Here is an 18,570-nt window from a genome sequence, read left to right as displayed (position 1 = left end):
TTACTAATACAAAAGGCAAAACTGAAATCTTGGACAGACTCAGCAGATCTGACCAGATCTGTGGTGAGAAATAAGAGTTAACAGACAAGTTTTGCAGGTGGTTTTGCACTGGGGTGTGCCAGTAAAATTCTTGGGTAGCCTTTCTGCCAACTACCCAGCTTCGCTGACCAGTCAAAGGTTTTGCCAGGAAGAGATGCCCGAGACTCAATCAAAGCCCTTCAATGGCTATTTAAGGTCTGCTTCCTGCACAACTTCAATTTTGAGGCTGGTAGGCAGTCGTCAGGGACAGTATAGAGGCCCAGTAGGGAAGCAACTGAACAGGAGGGGGTAAACTGCCTGTGGTCCCAGCAATGGCCGCCGCTCCCGGTGATGCTACTGGGATTACAGGGCTGCCAAGCAATCAGGATGGCCAGCAGCTGAGATGGGACTTATTCTCAAGTGAGGTGCAGAAGTGCCATCTCCAATCAATCAATGCTTCACGCAGCTTTAAATGGCTGCAGGGCTGCCAAAAACAGATACGCTGACCTTTCTGGTGTTCGGTGGCAAATGCTGCAGTACAGAAAATCTTGCCTAACCAACATTTCAGATTTTTTCATCAGAGCCTTGGGGATACTGTATAGAAACATTGAAACCTTTATGGCACATAATCACCTATGACCCTATTGAATGGCGGTATAAGCTCAAGAGGTCAACAATCTACTCCTGTTCCATAAGAACATAAGAAATAGGAGTAGGCCATCTAGCCCCTCGAGTCTGCCCCGCCATTCAATAGGATCATGGCTGATCTGAAGTGGATCAGTTCCACTTACCTGCCTGATCCCCTAATTCCCTTACCGATCAGGAATCCATCTATCCGTGACTTAAACATATTCAACAAGGTAGCCTCCACCACTTCAGTGGGCAGAGAATTCCAGAGATTCACCACCCTCTGAGAGAAGAAGTTCCTCCTCAACTCTGTCCTAAACTGACCCCCCTTTATTTTGAGGCTGTGCCCTCTAGTTCTAGCTTCCTTTCTAAGTGGAAAGAATCTCTCCACCTCTACCCTATCCAGCCCCTTCATTATCTTATAGGTCTCTATAAGATCCCCCCTCAGCCTTCTAAATTCAAACGAGTACAAACCCAATCTGCTCAGTCTCTCCTCATAATCAACACCCCTCATCTCTGGTATCAACCTGGTGAACCTTCTCTGCACTCCCTCCAAGGCCAATATATCCTTCCGCAAATAAGGGGACCAATACTGCACACAGTATTCCAGCTGCGGCCTCACCAATGCCCTGTACAGATGCAGCAAGACATCTCTGCTTTTATATTCTATCCCCCTTGCGATATAGGCCAACATCCCATTTGCCTTCTTGATCACCTGTTGCACCTGCAGACTGGGTTTTTGCGTCTCATGCACAAGGACCCCCAGGTCCCTTTGCACAGTAGCATGTTGTAATTTTTTTCCATTTAGATAATAATCCAATTTGCTATTATTTCCTCCAAAGTGAATAACCTCGCATTTGTCAACGTTATACTCCACCTGCCAGATCCTCGCCCACTCACTCAGCCTGTCCAAATCTCTCTGCAGACCTTCTACGCCCTCCACACGATTCACTTATTCCTTATGGCACATAAGGCGGCCATTCAAGCCATCGTGTCTGTGCCAACATTTTAACAATTTATACACCCCCTCTAGTTGGGCTGTAAACTAGAAAATATTTTATAACTTGATGAAATAAATACTACATATCTGCATTGATATGAATTTAAGTTAGTCACTTAGTATATATCTTGGATCACAAGTGCTAAGTGTATGCTGCATGAGTGGTCACCTTCAAATGTAAAGTAATGGGGACTTTTTCTGGATTTCAACATTTTTTGTGTGAATCCCTGATGAAGCTAACAGAAAGTTTGACTCATAATCATGCTATTTTCTTTGTGTTAGAAGTTAACTAGTCTCTACGATACTGAGACCACCAAGAGTTAAAGCAAAAGGGCAACTAATTCAAGCGCGTGAACACATTTCAATCTATAGTCACTGCACCCTGCTGTAATTTGCAGGAAGCTGCTCATGTAGTTTTTGAGAAGCCAGTTATCAACAAAGGCCTGACACTATTTAGCATGCAAATGACAAGTTTCTGCTCCTGTGGCAAAGTAGTAGCAGTTTTAGTTTTGAAGAGAATTTCACAAAATTGTTATGGTGCAGAAGGCAGATATTTGGTCCATCGTGTCTGCACCAGCTCTCCAAATGAGCATCATGACTTAGTGTCATTCTCTTGCCTTTTCCCTGTACCTTTGCACGTCATTTCTATTCTAGTAATCATATAATGCCCTCTTGAATGCCTCGATTGAACCTGTCTCCACCACATTTCCAGGTAGTGAATTCTAGACCTGAAACACCCACTGTATCAAAAGGCTTTTCTCACATCGGATTTGTTCCTCTTGCAAATCACTTAAATCTGTGCCATCTCGTTCTTGATCCTTTTAGGAGCGGAAATAATTTCTTTCTGTCCATCCTCAGCATGAAATCTCGTATCAAATCTCCTCTGAGCTGTCTTCTCTCAAAGGAGAAAAGTCTCAACTTCACCAATCTATCTTCATAACTGAAGTTTCTTATTCCTGGAACCACTCTTATAAACCTCTTCTGCACTCTCTCCAGTACATTCCTGTTAAAGTGTGGTGTCCAAAACTGTGCACAATACTCCAGCTGAAGTCTAACTAGCTTCTTATACAAATTCAGCATAATCTGCCTGTCTTATACTCTGTCACTATTAATAAAGCCTAGGATTTTGCATGCTTTAGTAATTGCTCTCTCCACCATATCCTGTCACCTTTAATAATTTACGGGCATACGCATCCAGGTCCCCTGTTCCATTTTATTTTTAAAAATCATTCATGGGGTGTAGGTGTTACTTGCTGGGCCAGCATTTATTGTCTTTCTATAATTGCCCTCAAGAAGGTGGTGATGAGCTGTGTTCTTGAATTGCTGCGGTCCATGCAATGTGGGTACATCCACAGTGCTGTTAGGGAGGGACTTCCGACAGTGCTATTAGGGAGGGACTTCCAGGATTTTGACCCAGTGACAGTGAAGGAACAGCGATATATTTCCAAATCAGGATGGTGCGTGGTTTAAAGGGGAATTTCCAATTGGTGTTTCGTGCATCTGCTGGTTGCCCTGGTCTTTCTAGATGGTAGTGTCGTGGAATGGAAGGTGCTGTCTAAGGAGGCGGAGTGAGTTTCTGAAGTGCACCTTGTGCGTCAGTAGTGGAGGGAATTGATGTTTGTGGATGGGGTGCCAATCAAGCAGGCTGCTTTGTCCTGGATGGTGCCAAGCTTCTTTACTGTTGTTGGAGCTGCACTCGTCCAATCAAATGGAGAGCATTCAATCACACTGCTGACTTGTGCCTTGTAGATGGTGAACAGGCTTTGGGTAATCAGGAGGCAAGTTACTCACCGCAGGATTTCTAGCCTCTGAACTGCTCTTGTAGCCACAGTATTTAAACCACAGTCCAGTTCAGTTTCTGGTCAATTATAACCCCCATGATGTTGATAGCAGGAGACCCAGTGATGGTAATGCCACCGAATGTCACAGAGGTGGTCATTACCTGGCATTTACATGGTGCAAATGTTACTTGCTACTTGTCAGCCTAAACCTGGATATTGTCCACATCTTGATGCATTTGGACATGGATTGCTTCAGTATCTGAGGAGTCACGAATGGTACTGAACATGCAATCATCAGTGAACATCCCCACTTCTGATCTTATGATGGAAGGAAGGTTCTTAAAGCGGCTGATGATGGTTGGGCCAAGACACTACCCTGAGGAACTTCTGCAGTGATTTCCAGGAGCTGAGATGACTGACCTCCAAAACTATAACCATCTTCCTTTGTCCTTGGTATGACTCCAACCTGCACATCCTTGAGTTGTACCCCTTATTTTATAATATCTCTCCATGTCCTTCCTGCCAGAATGGATCTCCTCACATTTCTCCGTACCAAACCTCTTCAGCCGCCTATCTTTCCACTAACTAACTTGTCTATGTCTTCTTGAAGTTCTACACTGTCCTCTTCACAGTTTACAATGCTTCCAAATTTTGTATCATCGGCAAACTTTGAAATTGTCCCCACACACCAATTAATAATAAGTGGGGAAAAAAAAAACATGGAACTTGAGTGTGAACAAAAAAGATGTTTTATTTAGTTATATGGCCTACTTTTTCTCTGTCACCCTGTGCTTCTACATAACCACAATCCCTCATGCTATCTTAAATAATGTCTGCAACTATACTTGCATCAAAATTTATAAGAACTACTACTAATCAAGCCTCAATAAAAGGGTAACTACTAGGAAAAACAACTCTCAAAAGCAGACATCAAATTAGCTCTAGTGTTCCAATTCAGTAGAATTTGGTAAAAAGACAGCCAGAATAGGATAAAACCAATAAATATGAAATTCCAATGTATACATATGGCACTACACGCACACAAAAAACTTTCACCTTTAAAAATTACATAAAATCTAAATAAACTATAATTAGCATCTAAGTTTCTATTAAGATGTTTATAGTTTCACTAGTAGACCCATGGCTTTGCTGCTGAATGCTGATCTTACAGTAATGGTTCTGCAAACGTAACTCTTAGACTTAATTAGACAACTCTCCCGAGAAAATGACACATCGTCACTGAAGGCAAAGACCAAGATCTCCAAGGACTTATTCTGCGGTTACTTTGCACGAGCTGCTGGTTCAAAGCTGGATGTTTCATGGATTTGTTCTCAAAGCACGCGAAAACTCCAGCCTTCAGTTCAGCAAGAAGAAAACTGAAGTAACGCATCAGTCTGCTGCAGGAAAGTCCTACCTCAAATCCAAGCTTTCAGTCCATGACCAGAACCTGTCAGCAGTGGATGGATTCACTTATCTTGACAGCATGCTCTCTCAAGGTGTTTATGTTGATGACAAGACACACGCAAGAATTGCCAAAGCAAGTGTAGCCTTTGGCAGACTTCAAATATAAGTCTGGGAACAAAGTCTGCTGCCCAAACTGAAAATCTAAAGTAAAGTATATTTATTAGTCACAAGAAAGGCTTACATTAACACTGCAATGAAGTTACTGTGAAATTCCCCTCGTAAAATGGGTAAAAACCTGTAGCGAATTCTTCTCACTCTGCTCTATGCATGCATGACTTGGATTATGTACCAGCTTCATGCCAAGAAGTTCAAACACTTTCACTTAATCTTCTGAAGATCAGCTGGTGGGACAAAATACCGGGCATTGAGGTGCTCACCCGAGTTGGCATGCCAAGCATCCACATCATACTGAGACAGCTGCAACTGAATTGGGCTGGTCACATAGCCAAATTTCCTGATACTCACTTACCAAAGTGAATCTTCAATAGAAAGCTTGAATCCGGTGGTCGAAGAAAGTGCCACATGGACATTCTGAAGGCTTCACTTTGGAGTTTTGGTATCAACTTTAGAGTCCCGGGAAAACCTCAAACTGGATTGTTGCCCTGGCGCAACCAAATAAAAAAATGGTGCCGTCTCCTTCGAAAGTAAGCTCATATCATAGAAAATGCAAGGTGAAGAAATTCCAAGTCAACAATTTGTCCAAAAGTCAAATCATATGTGGTACCTTGCCCTATTTACAGCAGAACCTTCTGGGAACAGGTTAGCCTTGGCAGTCACCTATATGCCCACCGGGATCATACCAAACATTGCAAATGATGAACATGGTCACTTTCACCTCGAACTATGAAAACATCACCTGTAATTAATTCAGACACCCACAAATGAAGCATTGCCTGCAGCACAGTTGATCACAGATTGCAATCTTTTGTATGGTAATTGAGTCTGGACTGAGCCATCGACTTTATATGGCAACACATCAAATACAGCACAACAGGTTTCAGTACTAGTTATCATCCCAACCCTGAAGATTTTTACCTTCAATTACAACTGCCTGGATTACTTACAAAACATTTCACATTCTGCATCACTAAATGGCTGGAAAACAAACATCATTCCCAACCTAGCAGTAGCTCTCTGAAATTTAAAGATTTTTCTGTAATCACTGAAGCCCTGTGACAGCAAGTATTATTATAGCAATGTGTACCTCATTAGATGAGCTCATAATTCCTCTAGATTGCCACGTAATAAATATTAAAAATGGAATTTCCCATTTGCCTCAGTCATTTCCTTAATGCTGCATTGAACAAGGAAATCTGCTGGGAGCAGACACTTCCTTGCAGTGTCATCCTGAAATAGGACAATGGAAATACAGTTTTTTTTTCATGGCTTCATAGCAGATTAGATTAGCACACCAACCACCTGTACTCCTGACCAGCGAGCACCAGTTGGGTTGTCAGATCTGGGATAGGGAAATAACAGACATACTCGAGGTAAATTGCTTTATGGTAAGTTTGTGGCTCTTGACAAAAAAGTTGATTATTTTAACAATGCACAAAATCATCCCCAGGACAGCTCCACATAACACTGGAGAAAGGGATTACAGTACACATACATTTAGGATTGAATGTCAATTAAGATGTATAAATTTACCTTGCAACGAGCTGAAATATCTAACAGTTTTTATGGGTGAAGTAAAATACAATCTGCGGTACCAATTTATCTGGGAAAAGTGAAAGTAAAATCTGTGCCACTTACTTGTAATGCTTCAATCACTACATCTCTTGCTTCAAGTTCTCCTTCAAGCACACTGAAGAACATCAGCAATTCTGGCTTGCTGAGATTTTCCAGATTCATTTTCGCTCTGAAAAGTAAAAGATACACCAACTGACTATGGTGGTTAGCTCAATTCTCACCTCCCCCCAATCCTTTCAGTTTTACTTGATGAATGGTTTAATAAACAGTGCACAGAGTGTTGCAAGGGGCATGAAGGTGGGCCAATAGCTTGATGGATTTTTCAAGAAAGCAATTTCTTTCAAGCTCAGAACACTGCCTCCAAAACCACATTTTTCGGTTCAATTGTTTGTTCAATATTCTCCATTATGGTCCTCCCATTTAGACCATACACAGAGATTACAAACCATCAGAATGGCAGGATTTTTGTTCTCACCTAACCTGTTGAAAGATCGACACTAAAATACTCGTCTTTACCTCGCCTTTCCTGCTTCTGCAATCTCCTCCAGCAATTAGGTATCCCGTGCATTTCATCTGCTCCAATGACACTGACCTAGTTTTTATTCCCTGCCCAAAGATGACACACTCCTTTAGCTATCAAGATTCACGCATTTCATTCATCAAAACCCTTCTTACTTACAAAAACTTCTAAAAGCTGGCTGGCAATTCTGCTCTTTGCACAAGCATTGACGAAATGCCCTACAATTAAATCAGAGCTTTCTGTCCATGGTTTATTTTCCCTTTCTTTCTTTCACAGTATCTGAGATTAATATTAAGGCCTTCCTAATCTGGAAGGTTCACATTCATTAAAGTCAGAATATTTAGGCCTGGAATCAAGTCAACTATAATTACGAGCGTAAATTCATGGAAAGTCTTTAGTTTCAGCCTTGATGATACAATGCTAGATGTCCGAAATTTACTAATTCAGAAATGTTTGAATTGTAATGGATTTAAATCAGTTAAGCAACATCCTGGAATTAGGTGAAATCTGCTGTGATAAATTTCTGCTACTATTTAGCTTATTACTAAATAGCCTTGAATCACCAATTTTAATTTAAGTTGATTCTGATAGTAATTTTTCTTCTGCTGTTCAGAGAAAGGTCAAACCTTATAGTGTTTTCAGTTAGCAAATTGCAGAAACAAAATAAATTTGTGCAATGCTACATGATGTGGAGATGCCGGCGTTGGACTGGGGTAAACACAGTAAGAAGTTTAACAACACCAGGTTAAAGTCCAACAGGTTTATTTGGTAGCAAAAGCCACACCTACATTGCTACACATGCTACATTGGCAGACACTGCATGTATTAGGTTAAACTAGAACTTAGAGAACAAGGGCTCACTTAAGAGGATTGGTCTTTTGTGTTACACAGAAGAGCAAAATATGATACAGCTCAAAAATTGTTAACAATCCAGTTTTAAGATTTCTAGACTTTGGAATAGCACTCAGTTGTGCTTCCTGGCAAACAGCCACTTATATAAGCATTGGGCCAATGCTAATCCTGGTTCTTCAGCAAACTTCAAAAGCTTAGTAGCAGTCAGGGTGTGATTTCTGTGATGAATTTCTAAAAGCTAATTTTGATCTGAAGACAAACATTTAGTTTTGTAAAAGGAACATAATTAGCATTTTACCTTAAAAAAGTAGTTGATGATAGATCATAGACTTTGCAGCCCAGTGCCTGATTTAACTTTCTTGCTGGATGGGACACCAACTTTAGCTTCACATCATCAGCCTGCAGTTTTAACACTGGTTAACTAACATTTGTATTGATAACTAACTAATTAAATCCAGTATTAAAACCTGCAAAACGAGTAAGCATACCTCCCCCAACGTGACAGTGCTCTCAAGCACTTTCATCGAGTAGTGTACAAGCTTATCGTAGAATCCCTACAGTGCAGAAGAAGGCCATTCAGTCCATTAGCCTGCACCAACAATAATCCCACCCAGGCCCTATCCCCATAATCCCATGTATTCACCCTGCTAATCCCCCTGACACGAAGGGGCAATTTACCATGACCTAACCTGGAAGAAAACCCACGTAGACACGGGGAGAATGCGTAAAATCCACAGAGACCCAAGGTTGGAATTGAACCTGGGTCCCTGGCACTATGAGCCAGCAGTGCTAACCACTTTGCCACCGTGCCGCCCTAGTCAGTATTGGGAGCTTATTTGATCTTGGCCCAATGTCCTTTTTTATTTATTCTTGGGATGCAAACATTGCCACTATGTATTACCTATTCCTATTTGTTCAAGTGTCATAGCAAGCTGTCTCATTGAACAGGCGGAGTCCATATGAACTTACTAAGATGTTGCCAAGAGGTAGCGAGTTCCAAGATTTTAACCGAACGGTGATGAAGGAACATCAATACATTTCCAAGTAAGGATGATTTATCACTTGGAAGGGTGCCTGCAGTTATTACTTCTCTGGTTTGTATGATTCAATTATAAAATTTGCATTATCAACTGAGCTGCCATGGTGGGAATACTGGGAATGACAGCCTAATCTTTTGAGGCTATTGTGAAAATGAGATAAGAGTGTGAGAGATAGACATAATGATGGACTTCCACAGAAACACATAAAATATCAAGTACACATTGTGCCTTGCAATTGGACAGGAGAGGCAAAAGTCATAAAAATAAACAGCATCCGCACAAAAACCAGCATTAAATTATTCTTCCCAAAATACCAAACAGAAGAAGGGCTGTGAAAGAGAGATACACACAACAGAAGTGCAATTTATATAACAGATCATAATTGAAATTTATAATATATACTTGGTTCTTGAAACATTATATCAGTACAAAATTTTAAAAGGTTATGTCTGCTCGCTTTGCCATGGTAGTACTGAGCATTCCGATAAGCTACTGCAATGCTTCAAAAGCACTCAAAAAGGTTCATTTCTTTGAGCTCGCATCTAAAACCAGTTAGGCACGATTGAACACTGCATTTAATCACTGGTTCTTAACACGAGCAAGATTTCAGCAATAGCTCTTTGATGAAAAGCTATCCAAGTTTACACTCGGTGAGTTTGTATTCTAGTCATCAGTAATGTAGTGTCCCAAATTATTTCATTTCACTGCTGGAAAGCGGAGATCTATTTATTTGAAACTTAAATATTTTTTTCCCAATAACCAAACTTTCTGAGATAGACAATAGCAAGTGAATCATTTTTGCACACACCTGAAGCAAAATAAATAATGTTTGTAATTGCAATGTCATTTGACAATCACTAACTCTTCCAGCCTGCTGGAATATGATAAGCCACTTTTTCCCCTGAAAAGACTGATTCTTAGTTCAGAAGTATAGTTCCTAATGAATAAAATTTCCTTGTAAGCCTGGTAGCTTAAGTTTTTAAATTGTGTTAATATGTAGAGAAGATACATTGTCTGTTCGATTAGTGAGTTGGGTTTGAATCTGATTTTCTTATTGTGTGGTCTGGTAATAAATGGACTTTGTATCTCTTCACACTCCCTGGACAATGATATTTTGTGAGGTGTAAAGATGTACAAAGTCCATTTATTATCCGACCATACAATAAGAAAATCAGATTCAAACCCAACTCACTAATTGAGCAGACAATGTATCTTCTCTACACATTAACACAATTTAAAAACTCAAGCTACCCTTCTCTACATATTGACGCAATTAAAAACTTGAAAAACAAGTTTATGATTGTGCAAGATCATTGGGTTGTCAGACTAGTGCTTTGCAAAGAGTGTGGAATTAAATCAAGATGGGGCATTTGCAGTTGAACATGGAGGAACTGTGATTTTTTAAAATAATATTTCCAGTCATATTCACTCACCCTGCTTACTCCAAGCTATTACAGCATAATTAAAAAAATAAATAAATTGGGTCCTTCTTCAATCCAGTTTACATAGAACAGTACAGCACAGAACAGGCCCTTTGGCCCACGATGTTGTTGGATTACTCTGCCCAAATTCACCAGGCAAACAAAACCATTCAGCTATCACGACGTTGAAAGAAGATGCATACCTTTCCAGCAAAATTCATCATCCAAAAAGCTTGATTCACAAAGGTCTGTCTATTAGCTGTCCCCTTGTTTTAGTTAAAACACCAAGGGCTAAAAATCTGGTCGTACCAGTTTTTGGCCATGGGGATTGCGATTGCTCTGCACTCACTCCACATGACAACAGCATGCAAACTTCAGGCTGCATGCTCATTTCCTCGAGTGCAGCATGAAGTGCGGGCATGAAGATCAGTGTGCACCCCGTAAAAGGGAAGTATATTCTAGCTGAATCAGGTGCTGGAATGGTCGAGAAAGAGAGTTTCTGGGAAGTGAATAAAGTGTAGCAATGAAGAATCAGGCAGAAAGGCTTCCAGGCTTTCTGATGCAATGGCGTCAACCGTAGTCTAGGAGGTGGAAAGGAAGAGAGAGGCTATGTTTCCTTTAGGGTACACATTGCAAAAGCAATGGCCATTGAGGTCAATTTGAGCAGTATGACCTGAAGGGCCTGACCACAGTGCTGCAAAAGGTTTAAAGGCCTCATTAAAGTGATCAGGTTCAGTGAATGGATCTTCAAAAGCCACCTCTCATCCATCCCATCATACGAGCAAACTTGCTCAGTGCACTAAACTCCCATCATGTCCAGATTCATGCCCAATATGCTCTACCTCAACCTCTCACACTACTCAATGCTGTAAGTCTCATACCCATGGAAAAGAAATTCAAAATCATCTCACCCCAAGTCCTATGGTCATACCTTCATATAGTGCTACTGGTAGGCTCTAGGGCCCCAGAATCAGGCTCTGAAGCATTTGCTAAGTCCAAAGATGCTACAAATGGCAGTCGATGCACTTCCAAAGTAGCCTATATGGCACACTGTGATTTCGAAGGGCATGCTAATGCAGGGGCAGCCATGCTGTGCTGGAACCATACAGAATAGGAAGATCATAGCGTCACTCAGTGCCTTACCCGGATTTGGCACCAAATCTGTTATTTTCAACACCTCCCAGGTTCTGACAAACATTCTCAGCGAAACACTGAGGATGATGCCTTTTGAAGGTGCAATGACTGATCTTGACCACATTTATGAGGTCCTCAAACCTTTTGCTGCACAATGTTCAAGTCTTTCAAAAGGGAATGAAGAAGTAACCTGAAGTTTGCATGCTGCCTGCATCTCTTTGAAAAGCAATAGTGCAACACCTCTTTTTAGCATCTTTAGACTTGGAAAATTCTTCGGTGCTCAATTTTGTGACCCTATAATCCCAAGATAGCTTGCTAGCATTAATGTAGACTCTGCTCTGCAAGAATAGAAATGTTTACTACTTATTAAAATGTTAGATGTTCCCTGCATCTCTACATCTGAAAACTTATTCAAGCTCAATAGCTGAAAACGACAGGGAACAGATTTAAAATAATTGGCAAAAGAAGCAATTCATGCAATGAGCGATTAAGATCTGTACTGTGCTGCTCCGAGTCTTTGGTGGATGTCAGTAAATGTGTACCTGCATTATTCACTTTCATCTGTCTATAGTACGATAGAGTTTTGGTTCCGTGATTCGCAGGAATCGTGTTGCTCAAGAGCATAAATTTGTGGTGCAAATAAACTGCTGGTGAAACTGGACTTATTAGAAATTATAAAAATACCTGTTTAACTGTTAGGTTTCAGAGGTAACACTGTCATGATGCCATGAATAGAACAGTAACTTTCGACTTGATCCTCCACATTGATATTCCAAACCCAGTCATGAGAAGAGAATGGGGAGATAACAAAACAAAAATCTGGATAAGGGATTCATGCAACTTTAAATTTTTCACAAAATGCATGCCAAGGAAGGGTTTACATCGGAACATCTTATAGAGATATCATGTTAACCTTCTTCCCTTATAAAAGAGGGAGTATCTAAATTTGTTCTTGGAGGTAGTTCTCGACACAACTTGGAAAAAAAACATAGCATAATAAATTTCTGGTTTGCATTAATTCTATAAATATACTCAATTTCCTGTAATTCTGCTTACAGGCTGTCTAGCACCTTGAAGCAAGGTTTTGGATGGGCAGGTGCCAGCCATGGCTCATTGGTAGCACTGTTGCTCAAGTCCAAAGGTCACAGATTTATGCCCTGCTCCAGAAACAAGAGAAACATTACCTGGGCTGATATTCAAGTATAGAACGAAGGGAGTGAAGATTTTCAGATTAAATTTCAGGAAGTTTATTTGATGATTTAAAATGTTTTTAGGTGTCCAGATCACCAACAATCTGTTCTGGTCCCCCCATGTCGACACTATAGTTAAAAAAGCCCACCAACGCCTCTACTTTCTCAGAAGACTAAGGAAATTTGGCATGTCAGCTACAACTCTCACCAACTTTTACAGATGCATCATAGAAAGCATTTTTTCTGGTTGTATCACAGATCGGTATGATTCCTGCTCTGCCAAGACCGCAAGGGACGACAAAAGATCATGAATGTAGCCCAATCCATCACGCAAACCAGCCTCTCATCCATTGACGCTGTCTACACTTCCTGCTGCCCTGGCAAAGCAGCCAGCATAATTAAGGACCCCACGCATCCCGGACATTCTCTCTTCCACTTTCTTCCGTCGGGAAAAAGACACAAGGTCACGTACCAACCGACTCAACAGCAGCTTCTTCACTGCTGGTGTCAGACTTTTGAATGGATCTATCTTGCATTAAGTTGATCTTTCTCTACAACCTAGCTATGACTGTAATACTACATTCTGCACTCTCTCCTTTCCTTCTCTATGAATGGTATGCTTTGTCTGTATAGCGTGCAAAAAAGAATACTTTTCATTGTATATTAATACATATGCCAATAATAAATCAAATTAAATCAAAATCAAAGTTTTAAAAACATAGTTTGGATTTTTTTTTTCTCTGCTGCTTGCATCTCGATTTAATATTTATAGATACTGATAGATGCAGGAAAGATGTTTCAGATAGTGAGGCTTCCAGACCAAAGATATGGGGTAAACCTTTTAGGACTGATCATAGAAACCCTACAGTACAGAAAGAGGCCATTCGACCCATCGAGTCTGCACCGACCACAATCCCACCCAATCTACCCCCATATCCCTACATATTTACCCACTAAACCCTTTAACCTACGCATCTCAGGACACTAAGGGCAATTTTTAGCATAGTCAATCGACCTAACCCGCACATCTTTGGACAGTGGGAGGAAACCGGAGCACCCGGAGGAAACCCACACAGACACAAGGAGAATGTGCAAACTCCACACAGACAATGACCCAAGCTGGGAATCGAACCCAGGTCCCTGGAGCTGTGAAGCAGCAGTGCTAACCACTGTGCCGCCCTGAGATGAGGAGAAATTTCTTCACTCAAGAGTTGTAAGCCTGTGGAATTCACTACCAGACAAAGCAGTTGAGGCCCAAACATTTTGCCGGGATTTTCCGGCCGCGCTTGGCCCAAGACTGGAAAATCCTGCCCAAGGTCTATGCACCTTTGTATGATCCTTGTCCCGCCCACTATGATTCCTGTGGTGGGCAGGATGGGAAAATTCCACCCTGTGTTTTTCCAAGGAGTTAGCTATATCTCTTGGGACGAAGGGAATCAAATGATTATGGGGAGGGGAAGGTGGGATCAGGCTACTGAATTTAATGATCAGCCATGATCATAATGAATAGCCGAGCATGCTCCAAGGGCCGAATGGTCTACTCCAGCTCCTATTTCCTATGTTTCCTGCTTCTACTTTCCATGTTTCCTGCTCCTATTTCCGATGGCTCTATGTTCACCTAGAGCTTGAATGTCATAGCTCATATGACATAAATTGTTGCAACGTACTACAGGTACATTGCAGCTCTTTACAGGAGATGAAAAATTAATTATAATGACGGGTACCTTATATATACACATAGACTTTGTCATCAGTTATAACTTTCCAACTTAACTGAAGCACCAAACATCTGGGAACTGCACATAATTGAAGCTCAGGCCTCTACGGAGCAAACTACTTGGAAACATTTCTAACACACAGTGGTGCTGTGGATAAATTTAGTGGTTTTTCAGAATTATGTAATTTTTAAAATTATATTATGGAACGAATCCAAGTTTTACTTGCATGTGTCTGGATGTTTGCAGAAAGAACAGGGAAATTCTGGAGCAATACACTGGATGGTTTTGTAATATTTGCTGATCAGCCATTTAAATGGTTGATTTCTATTTTCCTTGCTGGTCTAAAGAATATGTTAAGTTTAGGATCAGAAACCCCAAAGTATGTTATGAAGCCTGACTACACCCCTACAGTTTTTCTATTTTGGTATCAGTGTGTGCATGTGTTTCACGCCAAGTGTGATACCATTGACACCCCAGGGTGTTTTTATCAAAATAAACTTTATTTAACAATGCAGTTTAATGAAACAGTTTAACATTTAACATTTGAATATTTAAACATGGCAAGATACAATTCTTCACTGCTAATCTATCTCCATTAATCTCAATTCAAGCAATATTCCTCTTATAGACTTAAACACCTCTTCAAAATCAGTTAACAACACACAGGCTTACATGCTTGTACTTGGGCTTCCTCGAGCCTCTATAACACCTCTGGAGAGAGAGATACAGAGGGAGACCTAATGCTCCTTCTAGGCCCCGAACAGCAGCCGCGAGAGAGAGAGCATGAGTGAGGGAGAGAGAACCCAGCAGCAACTGCCTGCTTTTTCCTGTAAGCTTAGCTCCTCCCCTGAAGCACATGTCAATCAACCTAATCAAAACTCTACTCCGAAACCCCAGCGCAAAACCCAAATAACAAAAATGCATTAACTCAGATTAACACACACACACATCCCTAGCTAAAATCAATCATTAGTCTACATTCTCAGCACATGAGCTGCATGCTGCCCAGACAAATTGGCACTATGTAAAACAGAACTGAATTTTAAACATACCCCTTATAAGAAATATATCTATATCATGTTTCTTAATGTCACAGCATCATCACAAGTAGTTGGTTCAAATATTCCATTACATCGTTGTGAATCAACCAACATATTTAAGCAATTGTGAGACATGAAATTTCTTTGCCACTAAGATGTGTGCCACAATTATCTCTTGGCAATCACTTCTGTCAAGAATGCTTCTTTCTTGCAGATGGCTGGGTGGAAGTGAAATGTCAGTGTTGGCTGTGGGTTCGCAGATGGCTTACGAGCACTTCCTCAGTCCTGCAAGCTCTTCCACTGCGAGGACACTGATTGCTGGTAGAGTTGTTGACGGATTGCTACCTCGAATAGCTGCCCTCTTTTCCGTCTCACTCATCAATCCCCTGTAGTGACTAGTCTTGTTGATTAGAAGCACATGACACCATTTTTGATGAATCAGCAGTTTGGTCACAATTGGCATCTGCTTCCCATGTGTTCATGTTAATAGAGTAAGAAGTCTCACAACACCAGGTTAAAGTCCAACAGGTTTATTTAGTAGCAAAAGCCACTAGCTTTCGAAGCGCTGCCCCTTCGTCAGGTGAGTGGGAGTTCTATTCACAAATGGGACATATAAAGACACAAACTCAATTTACAAAATAATGGTCGATTACCTGTAAAGACTCGCATTCCAACCATTATTTTGTAAATTGAGTTTGTGTCTTTATATACCCTGTTTGTGAACAGAACTCCCACTCACCTGACGAAGGGGCAGTGCTCCGAAAGCTAGTGGCTTTTGCTACCAAATAAACCTGTTGGACTTTAACCTGGTGTTGTGAGACTTCTTACTGTGTTTACCCCAGTCCAACGCCGGCATCTCTACTTCACGATAATAGACCAGACTTTCATGGAGGCTATCAGATTGTATTTGAAATGTTTCCTTTGACCCAAGTAATATTGGATCCCTGGTGTAGCTGAGTAAAGCGTCTGTTTGGTTAGTCTTAAGAGTCTAGCATCCTGACATGTCCCATCCATCTCAGCTGATGTGAGATTATCATAGACTGTGTGTCCTGGAGGAGGCTGATATTTGTTCCTTGGCCCTCTCACTTGACTTACAGGATCCTTCTAAAACATCATTGATGATATTGGGCTCAGGCTTTGATGTAGTGTATAATGGTTGTCCAAGCTTTAGCACCATATAGAGAAGCGTAGGGAGAACCATCCACGATAGTGTTTGCGCTTAACGTTCAGTCTAAATCATGATTCTCAAAAACTCATCTACGTAATTACTATACGCTGAGCTTGCAGGCTTATTTCTCATCACCTATGTTAGTTTCTTGAGACAGATAGCTTACAAGATAATAGAAAGTGAGGGACGTTTTCTAATACTCACAATCTCAATTGAAAGTGCTGGATTTGATACATTTCCTGTGGAGTGGCAGAGGACTTTGGCCTTTGTTATGTTCAGGACAAGTCTCATACTTTTGAATGGACCTACCTTGCATTAAGTTGACCTTTCTCTACAGCCTAGCTATGACTGTAACACTACATTCTGCACCCTCTTGTTTCCTTCTCTATGAATGGTATGCTTTGTCTGTATAGCGCGCAAGAAACAATATTTTTCATTGTATGTTAATACATGTGACAATAATAAATCAAATCAAAATCAAAAACTCTGTTAGGTTTACAATTGCACCAAAACAGACCAGTGCCAAATACAAAACTTTTAATTAGAAATATAGCAGTATAAGCTTTGAATCATCTTCAGAACCACTGGCTAACTGTACAAGTGTGACAATGTAACCTCTGGTCGCAATGCAACTCTCGCAATCCTGAATACAACTTCATGTTTAAACCCAGCCCCAATGCTAGACTGTTATGTCACGAATAGCCAAAGAAGATTTTACTGACCTCAGCAATGAGGAGGATGAGTTCAACAAAGTACATCTGGGAACAAGGTTAGTGGTAGTGGTGGTGGCAGTGGGGGGGGAGCAGAAACTTATATCTGATTGGCAGCAGCAAGGCAGTGAATGAGATTGGTATGCTTAAAAAAGAAACTGCTCTACTTAATGGTTTGGGAGCAGGTGACTATGAATCTGGAATCAAAGAGAACAGGATTTGGCCATTCAGCACATCATGTTTATACTAGCTCTTTGAAAGGAACACCCAATTTGCCCCCACTCCCCCTCAAATAAAGATATTTGGATTTTCTAGAGGCATTCAATTAGGTATCTAATAACAGGCTCATCAGAAGAATTTAAATTAAAAAAGAGGAAATGTTGCAGCATGGACAGGAAGGTGAGTGATTGACAGGAAATAGATTCAGGATAAATGAACATTACTGGTATTAGAGAAAGGTTGTAAGTTGGGGACGCAAGGGACCAGTGCATTGTTTCACCTAAAACTTATATCTTGGATATAAGGAATCGAATTAAAAAATTTACTGACAACTCAAAGAGGAGATTAGGCAAACAATGAGTGAAATGAAAATGATATATGGCCAAGATAGATTAGTGGACGGGCAGACAAGTGGCAGCTGCAATTTAATATAGATGAGATAATACATTTTAGGAAGAAAATCTATGAATAGAATCAAAAGAGACTAAAGGATATAGATGAAGGAGAGATTTGAGTCCAAACACATAACCCTTTGAAGTGCAAATGTTGGTAGATAAAACCTTAACAAAAAGACAATGGCATTTTGAGTTCACAGTAAGAAGTTTAACAACACCAGGTTAAAGTCCAACAGGTTTATTTGGTAGCAAAAGCTTTTGCTACCAAATAAACCTGTTGGACTTTAACCTGGTGTTGTTAAACTTCTTACTGTGTTTACCCCAGTCTAACGCCGGCATCTCCACATCATTTTGAGTTCATACAACATTGAGTATAATAAACTTATGCAAAACACTGGATGGGCCACAGTGGTGTGCTTAACTTTGACATCCCATTATAGATATGCCATTAAAAGGCACAAAGAAAATGCAACACTCACTCATCAAGATGATTCCAGAGATGGGAGGCCATAATTGTGAGAAAAGACTTGAAATAAGAGGGTTTTTTTTCAAATTATGGAAGTTTTGATAGAGTGAAAAGA

At 40.6% G+C, this 18,570-nt stretch overlaps 1 protein-coding gene across 1 annotated transcript in view; it reads right to left on the bottom strand.

The window, feature by feature from the left end:
* Window positions 1-18,570, bottom strand: part of cttnbp2nlb (CTTNBP2 N-terminal like b) — a 77,340-nt gene that overhangs the window by 49,364 nt on the left and 9,406 nt on the right. Inside the window, exon 2 of the mRNA XM_078242037.1 lies at window positions 6,646-6,751. Within this exon, the coding sequence (XP_078098163.1) occupies window positions 6,646-6,744 (99 nt within the window). The 5' untranslated portion in view covers window positions 6,745-6,751. The remainder of the gene's footprint in view (window positions 1-6,645; window positions 6,752-18,570) is intronic.

This window comes from Mustelus asterias, chromosome 25 (assembly GCF_964213995.1).
Source record: "Mustelus asterias chromosome 25, sMusAst1.hap1.1, whole genome shotgun sequence".
NCBI lineage: Eukaryota > Metazoa > Chordata > Chondrichthyes > Carcharhiniformes > Triakidae > Mustelus > Mustelus asterias.
The sequence above is the reverse complement of the archived record's forward strand: the minus strand, read 5'-3'. Positions and strand labels throughout refer to the sequence as shown.